Source organism: Panthera leo, chromosome A1 (genome assembly GCF_018350215.1).
Source record: "Panthera leo isolate Ple1 chromosome A1, P.leo_Ple1_pat1.1, whole genome shotgun sequence".
Classification (NCBI taxonomy): domain Eukaryota; kingdom Metazoa; phylum Chordata; class Mammalia; order Carnivora; family Felidae; genus Panthera; species Panthera leo.
In genome coordinates this window covers 137,383,742-137,396,204 of record NC_056679.1, presented here as the reverse complement: position 1 = coordinate 137,396,204, position 12,463 = coordinate 137,383,742, and the positions used below count along the sequence as shown (strand labels likewise).

Sequence of the window (12,463 nt, the reverse complement as noted above, 5' to 3'; positions counted from 1 at the left end):
TAGATTAATTATATGAAGCAAAAAAACCACTTTTTTCTTTATGGCAAAGGATTTAAAGTTAAATTTAGACTAAAGAGCTTAAGATATAATTAGTTTAATTCTGGCATCTCAGCTATGCAGGGTAATTCAGTACAGGACAGAAAAACCCCTTTTCCTATCTTGAGGGTTTGGAGAAAAGGAGGACCAAATTGAATTCACTTTCAAGGTAAACCTGCATGCAAAAGGCTTGCCAGGAGGGATCTATACCACCCTAGTCTGCTAGAGTAAGGATTGGAAAATCTGACTAAATGCGAAGATTCTTCATGAAATACACTAAAAAACAAACTAAGTACGATGAACCTTTATAGCATATGTCACCAAAGCAAAAAGGATACAAGAGTATTCACCTGAGATAAAACTTGTATCTGAATATTTCATAACTGAGTAGACAAAGCATTTCAAGAGAGGAAAAGTCAGTTCAAATTATTTTAAAATATACATCTGATCCTATTTTACAATATATGCAATTTAAGCAATTCAGATCAATGAAAAAGTCTTAACAAAAAAAATCACAGTGTTTATCAATATGTTAATTACAAAATGTATGCTACTTCTTTCGTTTTTAAGATGTAATGGCTTGGTTAAGTGTCTTAAAATCTATTCTTCTGAAACCTAACTTGCGTCACAAATCAAGTAGCAATAATGTAAAGCATCAGAACTGGCTCTTAAAGATTATTTACATGTTGATTATTTGGGAAATAACCAACTAAAAAATATAAAAAAGTGATTTTTTTTTTACACGGTATGAAGTTATTAAAGAGATTAGACAATACAAAAAGCAAAATTCTTTCCTGAATAAATGAATTCTGTGGCACTAAGTTCACTTGCTAATGAACCGACTACAACACTGAACTGCCAAACATGCATTTAAATTATATTAAATACACTTTCTGTTTCCAACTTAGGTTGATCAGCAGCTTTTGTTCTGTTAGAATCCTTCAAAGAGAGAAGCTCGAACAGGAAAAAGAAGGCATATATAAAACAGTAAACACTGACCTCCTGAGGTTCCTACAACATAAAAATATTCAAGTAGAAAATCTACATCACTTAGCAGCGGCTATTTCTGTAGTTGAGCACACTAACAGCACTTTAGTGTGGAAGGAGCAGATGAAGTAAGCCGTGCTTTAAGCATGCCAAGAGGCAGAAACACTGGAATGTAACAAAGACAAACACGATTTCATAGACATTCAGTCAACATTCAAAACTATTAAGACTACACCACAAGAATTAAGTTGCTTTATATATATCCCATGATGTATTAAGTTTTATCAGAATAATAAATGCTAAATCAGAGCTTACCTCAAAAGAGAACTTAAATGGCTTCTGCAAATTCCTAGGCTATACTACGTATCTGAAATATAAATTAGGGAGAAACAATAACCTCAAGGGCAGAAAAGCACAAAAAACCCAACCCAATCTCAGGTTGCCAATCGTATTTCCTTAATTTGACTATTTTTAAATTAAATTTCCTTTAAATTTAAAACAGGTTAAGTGACTACAAAAATGGGCACACTCCATCTTACATATCTGCTTAATTAAAAACCAATTTTTAATCAAAGAGGTAACAAATCGCTTTTCAGTCAGTGTGGAATTGTCAATCACAGGTCCAGATAATTTTACTGAGGGTTGTTTTTATAGGTTTGTTTTAAAGTGTTTAGGGAAGAATTTTGCCATTTCTTTCAATCTATATTTTACTTCTTCCAGAATACTAAAATATCTCCAACACTAAATTCTAAGAAGTATTTGACAAACTACACAGTGTCACTAGGATTTAAGGATAAAATGGCTATACTACTCAGGTTTTGAAGACTGAAGCAAAATTGGAGCTCCCAATGAAGCAAGGTACTAGAAAGCAAAATGCTACATACCCTTTGGATCCAACTTTATAATTAAAAAAAACCAAAAAAACAAACTGGACATTTGTAAAATAGGACTTAATTTTGGGCTCTACAGACTGAAATTTGCAAAGCCAAAGTAGAGGGAAAAAGGTGAAAGAACATGTTTAAAAAAATACACACATATACACACACACACACGCACACACACACGCACACACACACACACACAGTAACAAAAACCTTTCTGCATGCTACCATGCATTTGAAGTTGTTTGAAACGGTATTTTTAAATTCACACGCATACAGCTCAAACTTCAGTGCAATGGCTGTATCATTCAACACCTTTAGAAGAACAGAACCATGCAAAGAGGAGCAACTGCTTATAAAAATGGTTATTCAGGATTTATTCTGCAATGCAAAGGTGACAAACTAAAATATAAAAAGGTTGTTATGGCTTAACATTTTTGTTGCAGATTAAATATGCAGCATTGAAAAATGGAAAGGTGTGGCTTCATCTCTGACCAGCAGAGTTAAAAAGAAAAATCTCTCCATTTTCCTTCATCATCATGGGATACACTGTTCAGGCAATCCAAATTAATAAAGACTTGCACTTTCATATGGACACAAGATCAAGTGTACCAGTTAGGTTTTCACATTCACAGTATATAAGAAAATACACATGGAAGGAAAAGTAAAGGGTTAACTTAACAAGGATTTATTCACAGGAATACATGTAAGTAGAGAAAAATAACAGAAAAGCTAAACAAATGAAATGAAGAGGATCCAAACCAACTTTCACTCTGTAGCTTTTTACTTGCACCCTGTGTGCATCTGTCTAGGGCACAGAGGGCCACCAACATGCGCCAATACAGTGTAGGAACCCTGCATTACATCCATTAACTTAAACATCTTTAAGATCATGCTTTGAACAAAAAAAGAAAGCTTAGAAGGCAATATGTTGAGTGGGAATAAACATTGAGATATAGCAATCATGTCTTCAACTTCTACAATTGTCTTTATGTGCCAACTAACATTTATGCAGCCTCTTACAGATCTTTTACCATGTATTTTATGTTTTAGAAGTTTTGATAAAATCACTAGTAGTATATAACCATGCAGAAAGCACATCACACTGACAGCACGGAGGCAAAGATTTTGCACAGGTATATCAGCTTTCCACATTGTGCAGGTTACACACAATACAATATCAATCTTACTCCTAACGAGATCCTAAAAAGATATTTCAAGGCCTAGCTGTAAACTACAGTACTTTATATCTATATTCTTAATAAAAATAAAAAATCCACAAATCTTAAAAAGGAATTTTAAATGCAGGGCTATATTGAATTGGTAAACTGCAACACACACTGGCGCACCAGAGGTAAATGAATACCAATCTCACTCTATGTGATGCAAGCATGCTACTTCCCCACTAATTTAAAGTACTTTCAATCACTATGAGCCAGAATGCATGCCTGAACCTTAAACTGCACTTTAAAAAGAACGTCTTGGCCTAGAAATTAAATCTAATGAAGTACAACCATCAAATTATATCCACTACATTAATGTTTTAATGCAAAATCAAGATGTCAATCTTTAGTTTGATATGCCCAACCCCATTTATTCCTCCCTCCCTGCCCATCCCACAAAGGTAAAAGGAGTGACTCATTTGGCATTTCACAGGGTGCTTCATTGTTTAAATTTGCTTGGTTTTATTTCCAACTTTTCTGGGGTACCTTAAATTGTAACTTCCAAGAACCTGCTTCTACTATGGGTAGGCAAGCTGATTTTAATTCTATTAGCTTCATTTGTGTAGTTCTTCATCAGCATGCAAAAACAAGGCCCCATCATGTGGGAAAATTTATAAAAATCTTTAAATTAAGAAAAAAAAAAGCTTCTTTACTGTTTGTAACCCCATTCTTAGGTTTCCTTTATTGTGCGCTATAGAATTTTTCCTCTTTCTTATCCCTATGCATCATTTATGTGGTTCTTGTTTTGGTACAATTCCCCATAATATTCCAGGATGTACTGTTTTGTGAGTAGACTGAATAGGTTTTGTTTTGTTTTTTTGTTTTGTTTTGTTTTTTGTTTTTGCTTCTTCACATCCAGTGCGGAGTTGTAATTGGAGACAGATTTCCACCCACAAAGGCTCCAGATGTTAAAACGTTTCCCAACATCGACTTAATACAGTGACGGCAACACCTCCCTCCCGCCCCTCCCAGTAGGGTTGGGATTGTACTGTATTCCCTACTGGTTTACCCTTCCCCCCTGTAAAGGGTAACATTTTCCCTGGGTGCAGAGGCTCCCTCATAGTCTCCAAGACTGAAGGACCTATAAGAAAAGAAAACAATTTTATATTTTAGCAACTGTTTCTCTTAAAGCCAGTGAAACACATAACTAATCAAGTGAGAGCGCTACTTCTAACTACAGAAAATGACAAACAGGATAAATTGTCTAAGATCATGCCAGTAGTCCATGATAACCCATGTCGCTGCCTTCTCCTATGGCTTTCAACTGTCATCTGCATCAGGTATGAGGAGTGACACCAAGCTGAAGACATGCAGAGAGGTGTGGAACGCCTCATACAGATGAAATTTAGATGGCCATCTTGTAGGATGCTATCAATCTAATTCTTTAACACCCTTTGCACAATGGGCCCCAATGGGAATCGGTTATTCCACATGTAACAAGTTGCCTTACCTTCTTCAAAGTCAAATAACACTTGCTTTAAAATAATTCTTTCCTCAGTGAGAATGAATACATGATCTTTTTTGGGGGCCACTATGCCCAATGTTATGCACATGAAAATCCAATCCAGGAAAAAATAAAGAAGAATTACTTATTTTTGGTTGTCTGATGTTTTGGCTTAGGAGGCCCTAATGGTGTTTGAACTGTACTAAGGTTACTACATTCAGCAAATACCAAAAAGTAAGTTTTAACACCTGCCTCCTTGATGTTCCTTATTAATAATTCTTCAGGCCCTATCCTGCTCAGTCATTTCCTATGTTCTCAGACCTCTTGATTTTCCTATTAAAGACACTAGCAGTTTTAACAATAAGCACATTGAGAAATAAAACAGATTCCTAGGAGATTGTAACCAGTGCCTGACAGTGGTCTTCACAACAAAAATCTACTAACCACTCGTACCAAACACTGGACATTTATTATGAAGACTGATGTAAATTCAGGGTGTGATTAGCCCATCTGTGGAGAAGTACATGCAACACCTTTTCTCTGCCTCTGAAAAAAGGTAACATTATAAAAAAGGCAGGAATAAAGATACTGATCCACTTTTATCTCTAATTAGAAAACGAATACTTTCGTCATATATTGTCTTAGAGTAAATCAACTCAGTTAATTCCTAATTGGTGACAGGACAGAGATCACAGAAGATATTAAATCTGAAATGTCTTTGCTAAAGATTCAGCTCACTGTTCTATTTTTCAACCCTTGATGTTAAGAATCATTCTCATCTATTACATTTTCACGATTTAACATAAAGTGAATTACGCACTTTTCCAAAATGCTAAAGCCACAAAATAGCCCCAAGGACTCAAAACTACAGGGGGATAAGATGCATACAGGGCTCTGAGATATTCCAGAGACTACAAGTCCATTTCTACTGCCCTGCAGCTTTGACAACTTGGAAGCTGAAATCTTTCCAGGTTTAAAATCTAGTTCAAAGTAAACAAGCAAGTCGACAAAAACTCCCAACAGAAAAGGTGACTGAAGTTGGTGGACATCTTCTGGACACCAGTGAGTATACTCCTTGGCCCTCCAGTCAAATATGTCTCAGTTCATGTTCAACACCTAAAGAAGGGTATTCTCGTTCCCTGTACTGGTCCATATTCCTAACATTTACTGAGCCAACTTAGTGTGTTAAGCAATATACACTAAGTTCTGGCATCACATATAGTTTACTATTTAATCTTCAAAATAACTCAATGATGAAACTGAAGTTAAGAGATCAGGATTATTAGTTCTACATAAGTAAAGAAAAACTTGAGGAACAAGAGTCCAAATGGACTTACCCCTCTACCACCCCAAAGCGAAATACACTCTTCCATTGTCCATTTTAAAACAGTGCTGGTCACATGGCAGGTGCTCCGTAAAATACAACCTTGAAAAATGAATATTAAATATTCCTATCTACTGAGCCCTATACTAGTTCCAATTCTAGTGGGCTTTTCCCTGAAGCTCACAACCACAGAAGTCCTTCATATATCACAGACGATAAATTCATACTTCAAAATCATTTCTACCCTGTGCCAAAGTGAATGTGGGGAGAATTCTTACAGGGCAAAAAATTTAAGGATTACTATGTCGAGTAGTCTAACTAGCATACCAACTTAGATTTCCTTCTACTCAGGACTGAAAGTAAAATGATGCATTTTGTTAACCCTTGCTTGTCAGTTAAAAAAAAAATTCTCTAGCCTTAAGGATTTTAAATTTCAAGTCTAATATAGCTTAAGAATGTTTTACTCAACCTCTGTAGAAAAACATATAGCTTTAATTTCACTCAGTAGGTTTAGATTGCAGACCTAAGTTTCTTCACCCTGAAAAACTCAAAACTTCTTACAACTTACCCCTAATTATGGGACTGCAGCTTAAGTGTATGAGATTAAACACCATAAAAAGCTGCAAGACGCTCTTTTAAGGGAAGCGGAAACTGGTCAGAGAAACGCCTCCAATTTTCATCCCCAACTTGATTTTTAAATCCATGAAGGATCTGCAAAAAGTGAAAAAAAATCATTAATTTATCACTAACAAGAGAAAAACTCCAATCTTTTTTAAAAATTTTATCCATTTTAAAGCAGTGATTCTCAAACTTTGTTGGTGTATCCTGTCTAAAAGCACCTCATAAAAGGGGCACCTGGGTGGCTCAGTAGGTTAAGCACCCAACTTCAGCTCAGGTCATGATCTGACAGTTTCTGAGTTTGAGCCCCGTGTTGGGCTCTGTGCTGACAGCTCACAGCCTGGAGCCTGCTTCAGATTGTCTCTCTCTCTCTCTCTCTCTCTGTCTCTCAAATAAACATTAAAAAAATAATAAAAAATAAAAGCACCACATGATATGTGCTAAACTTGGCTTTGGAAAGTTTAGATAGAATTCAGCAAGTGACCTAGTAAGAGATATATACTAAATAAACTCTGACCTAATACAAGAAAGTACAGAACTCAATCAAGGGATAAAATTCCTATGGCACATTAAGTTTTTTCAAATTGAAAATATATAAATTTTTGGGTTCACATCTGCAACCACAGTTCACTAATTTCAGTAATAGGTGATTCAAATGTGTAACACTGTATTTCTTATTTTGTTAATGGTTGAGTACTCTGACTGGAGTTAATCCAGAGGGACACTACCAGAACAACTATACAGATTTAATCCCTGTGTAAAACACTTAAAATTACTTTGTTCAACAGTTTATGCTTCAAATCTCAGCCAGTCATCTTTGAACATATATGCTGTTTTGTACAGGTGGGATAGTGGGACCACATGAAATCAGTGGTATTGCTTCAGAAAATATTTTTGAAGTGTGTACTCTATTGAGTCACTGCTATACCTTAAGAAAAGATCAAGCCAACTTTTTTGCCAAGACCAAAGGTTATATGGTCTACCAATCAATATGGATTCAAAGAGTCCAAGTTTCATATGAAATATAAAAGTAATTTAAACTTTCCAACCAGGATTGTAACAGTCCCAAGATATCTACCATAAAAACTTTTTAGTTACCTTACCTTACAGAACATGTCTCTCAGATCATCTTTTGGGTTAATCCACGATGCAACAGCATCACAAAAAAATATAAAATCCTGTAACAAGCAGGAAACACATCTTAGATTGCTATTTGTCAAACACAGCAAAACGTACCTATCACAACCAAATCCTACCTCAAGTTTTTTTATGATAAGGAATTATAAAGGATTACTTAATGGGTATCCCTATTATTCCACCATCGAGAAACCTCTACTCATTCAGTTTATATTGGAATGTAATGCCCCTTTGTATTAGATTTCCTATTCCAAAACCCCAGTCTAATGAGCATCAACAATGGACTGAAAATATTAAATGAACACCAGTTTTAAAAACTTTCATTCAATGAATTAAATATATAAATTGGGGTGCCTGGGTGGCTCAGTCAGTTAAGCATCCGACTCGATTTAGGTTCAGGTCATAACCTCACAGTTCATGTGATTGAGTCCTACACTAGGCTCTGCATGGACAGTGTGCAGCCTGCTTAGGATTCTCTCTCTCTCTCCCTCTCTCTCTCTCTCTCTCTCTCTCTCAAAATAAATAAATAAACTGGAGGAAAAAAAAAGGGAAATACATAAATTCGATAATCTTACAGTTCTGACTGGCCTAGAAATAATTTAAAGCTAGCTAAGTAGAAGCCAAATAAGCTTGGGAGTATAGGAATTAACAGATCTAAACTTCAGGTCGAAACTTAAAACAAAATGACCAAAAGTTAGAAGAAAAACTAATTATATATCAAGTTATAATACCCAATCCAACCTAACCCAACCCAAGCAAAAAAGAATATCCAAAGCTCTATTATTTGAAAGATAATTGGGTTATTCTCACTATGAAAACAAGGTGACAATAGGCTTTAAATGTTTCATTTAAGTATTTGTCAATCTTGACTAGCAGACTTCAACAGCAGTTCAATATATAGCATTTAAGATATTGCTTATGTTCTGATGTCAACTATTTAAAATTCTGCTATTTAATTCAGGGCACTTTCTTAAATTTCAAAATTTAACGACTGAAATATGTACATAAAACACATATTTAAGCAAATAAAATTCCATGTGCCCGAGGATCTGGTTTATTAGAATTATGATTCCCTGTCTTCCAAATATCACTCTGTTGTTAAAAATTTAAACATAAAAAACAGACCTTAAGATATTTTCTTTTAACCACATATAAGTGAAGAATGTAAAAAGCAGAGATTTCTACCAGCTCTTAAACTGGCAGTGATTTCGTGACCACATACATATGTGTTAGTTTTAAGGTCTTAAAATGTGAATTCAAAACCAAACAAAAACAACAAAATTCTGATGGGAAAATGTTTCTTTGTAATGTAGTATACATCATATAACTCTAAACACATTAAAGATGACATAAAGTTCTTTGGTATTGAGAGGAAAAACCCCAAAAAACAAAAAAACAACCAGAAACTTAATGCCAGGAGGTTATTTTGTAAGTAGGGACCATTTCCAAAAATAGTACAGGCTTATTTTAATACTAGGTTATTGTTTTATGAATGAGAAATTAGTCAAAAGATTTTTTCCATTTCTAACTTTTCAATGCTGATCACCTATATCAATTTGAATATTATAAACTTGTAATTCACATAATGTTTCTAAACTTGAACAAACAACAGTCATTAACACAAGACAGGAAATATCAAAAAGTGTTAATTAAAAGATGTTCAAAGCATGTTATCTCTTGGAAATGAAAGGGTATTTTCTTGAAAACCCCTCCCATACTTTTCCTTACAATTCATCTGTTGAGGAACCTGGGATACTTAACCTAGAATTCTACAGCCTGCATTTTGTTAATTTCATACACGTGGTGTCAATCAACACATTCCTGTTTTGTGTCTTGCAAATTGACACTTGGGTCCAGAGGTTATCAGACTCATATCTTATACTTTTGCCAAATAATTTTTTTAAATGCTAAAAATATCTAGATATTATATAAAACTAAGATAAGAAACAAAATAACGATGAATAAATCATAAGCTCTCCAAGTTAAAGCAGTTTTAATGGCTAATTCACTATTCTCTTTTGTTCACTACTGAATTTCTAAGTTTAATTCTAAATAACAGAAAGAGTAACCTACTCTTAACAAAGAGTAACCTAAGCTATTTGGGTCACTGTTAAGGGTAGGTATCTGCAAACTCAACAAACTGATATTCAATGATAGGAGGCACGTACAAAGTGGACGTAGATGAAAGATGCTTTGGCTTAATTTGAGACAAGAATCTGACTTTATTACCTCAATCTATTTATTTCATAAAAAAAGATTTAGGAAATCACAAACAAGCATTACCATTTCAAGATATTAAGAAATAACACATCTTTTTAAAAACATAGTTTTTAGTACCTTTGAAAATATATGCAATATATGGTATGTTTTCATGATTTAAAGCTTTAAAACAGGTGACCCTTTAAAAAGTTTCATTACTCAGAATATTAAAAGTTAAAAAATCTTTATGAACATCTTACTTGGATTACTCCACTGGGATTCACACTGATCATGGTACAAATCCCACGAAATGCTGAATCCTTTTCCTCATTGTCCCTTATGTTTCTCAGAGAAGTGCACCTATTAAATTATAGAATTGAGTTTAGCATTTAAGTAAAAAGCAGGTTCAATCACAATACTAATGGACAGTATTTAATGGAATAAGCAGCACAGTATAATGTTTATATTCAAAGAATTTTCATAAAGTTTAAGTTTCTCATACTTCCTGCATGTTGGGCCCATCTAATCTCAGTATAGTGGAAACCTCGAAATTCACATTTTCTTATTAATAGATTGCATCTATAAAATGGACAGTTGGTTTTTAATCTCCCGTTTAACTATTAAGGAGGGTGAGCCAAGAGTAAATTATTAATTTTTAAAACTGTATTATGACTTGTATTCCATTAAACACTACTAAAAATGACTTGAATTGAAAGATTATCAATCGAAAGAAGCAGAACATAGGATATACTGCCACAATATAAACTATTATTATACAACTTATGGTGTAGATGTTTATCTTTAACATTAACAAGCAAATAAGGTTTTTATACATAACGTAATTTAAACATGTATTTCTTAATGCAATCCAAGTTTTCAAATTAATTCTAAAAAAGAAACAATGCAAAAACCTAAATTTATAGAATTTGCATGCATCTTTATTTTACTGGTGGATATTTAAATGCTTTTCATGTATAATCAAGCTTTTTAACACAGCAAGCATGTGACAATCTTATCCCATGCATCAATTAGTCGTTAGCCACAACATAAAAATAAATATACATGACGATGCTACTGAAAAACCTCACAAACCTGATAGGACAAGATTAGTCACATGGTTGGCAATGATTAAGGATTGTGATTTTTGTAACCAACTGAAAATATATCTAAAAGTGAGATAGAAAGAGAAAGAAAGAGTGAAGAAAAATGAATTAAAAAAAAAAGATTGAATAATACACACCAGGGTCTTATAAACTGCTGTAGCATGGGGGCCACCTCTTGAGGACAAACGTAACCAAGACGACCAATTGTTATTGCTAAGGTAACGCAATCACGGTTATACACCACCAAACGCCAACCAAGACATGAGCAAATGAGGGGGAAGGAGAAAAAATAAAGAAAAAACAACAAATAACTCAGAAACAGAAACCAACAGAATTTGTGTATGATAATAAACATAAGATTTCACCAGTGCTGTTTATTACCACCCCCTAAAATAAGGGGCAGCAACATATATGGCATACTCTTGGAAAAAGGAAAACGAAAGGAATTAAAAAAAACTTTAAAGATTGAGAGAACACCAAAAACCAGGATGAATTGCTTTTCTCGCTCAATCAAGTGTGAAGACATTCTGTTAATAAAAAGATGAGCGATTAAATAGATGGATTTAGAGATTCTCCATTCAAGGCCAGTTGAAATTTCAGAATTTAATAATGAAATCTATGTTCTTCCCCCAAGAAATATTAGTAAATGTGAAAGATTACATTTCTGAATTGTTCACTCAAACACAGTTCTCAGAAGTTAAAACAGTTAAAATTTCTTTACTTCTCTATGTCTTTTTAAATAAGTGATTTCCAATCTTTGAAAATCGAGGAACTTAATTCCAATTTAGGTAGATTTTTTTGTCTGTTAAGATTTCTAAAACCAGTGGACTGATAGCAAATTGCCATATTGCCTAATTTCAAATCAATGGTCAAATTTTAGGTTTTGCAGTAATGCACTAAATGAAGGAATTGGAAAACTGCTGTGTTGTGTCAAATCCCATTCCAATAAACCTCTGATGGTGATAATGGTAACAGCTCAGATAATAGCCCACTATTTTCAAACCATATTTGACAGGAAGGAAATTTATAGTCCACTGTAATGAGGTGATATGTGGACAAAAGGAATAAACAAATAATCTGTCTTTGCTATAAAAGGCAATAGCACAAAATAGATAAGACATCATACTGATTACATGCTAATATTTTACTTAAAAAAAAAATTTCAAAGTGGGAATTACTCAAACATATTCACCATCAAAATTCAGGAAGTCCTTAAACTTACAAAGAGCTAAAAGAAGTGCAACTCAGAACTGCATTCTGCAATTCAAAGGTACATACATATAAATACATTTATACACAACGGGAAAAAAAATACAAACAGAAAACAAACCATAAGGTGCTTTAATGGTGTTCTCTCAAAAACTTACAGGTTAACCTTTCATAAAAAAAGGGTGGGGGGGGGTAAAGAAAAATGTTTAAGGATTACTTGAAGCAAACTACACAGATAATACTAAAATCCAGCAGATTCATAATGAAGCAAGAGAAAGAAAACCTATGTTCAAAAGACACAA

At 33.9% G+C, this 12,463-nt stretch overlaps 1 protein-coding gene across 4 annotated transcripts in view; it reads right to left on the bottom strand.

Moving 5' to 3' along the window:
* Positions 1-2,257: 2,257 nt before the first annotated feature.
* TNPO1 (transportin 1) overlaps positions 2,258-12,463 on the bottom strand; it is a 90,624-nt gene continuing 80,418 nt past the window's right edge. For 3 of the 4 annotated variants that reach the window (XM_042940790.1, XM_042940798.1, XM_042940813.1), the window contains exons 21-25: positions 11,090-11,165; positions 10,110-10,209; positions 7,617-7,691; positions 6,464-6,606; positions 2,258-4,208 (exon numbers count right to left, since the gene is read on the bottom strand). In XM_042940790.1, coding sequence (XP_042796724.1) covers positions 6,499-6,606; positions 7,617-7,691; positions 10,110-10,209; positions 11,090-11,165 — 359 coding nt within the window. In that variant the 3' untranslated portion in view covers positions 2,258-4,208; positions 6,464-6,498. Of the gene's footprint in view, positions 4,209-6,463; positions 6,607-7,616; positions 7,692-10,109; positions 10,210-11,089; positions 11,166-12,463 lie in introns of those variants that run through there. The other variant, XM_042940803.1, reaches the window with a different exon arrangement.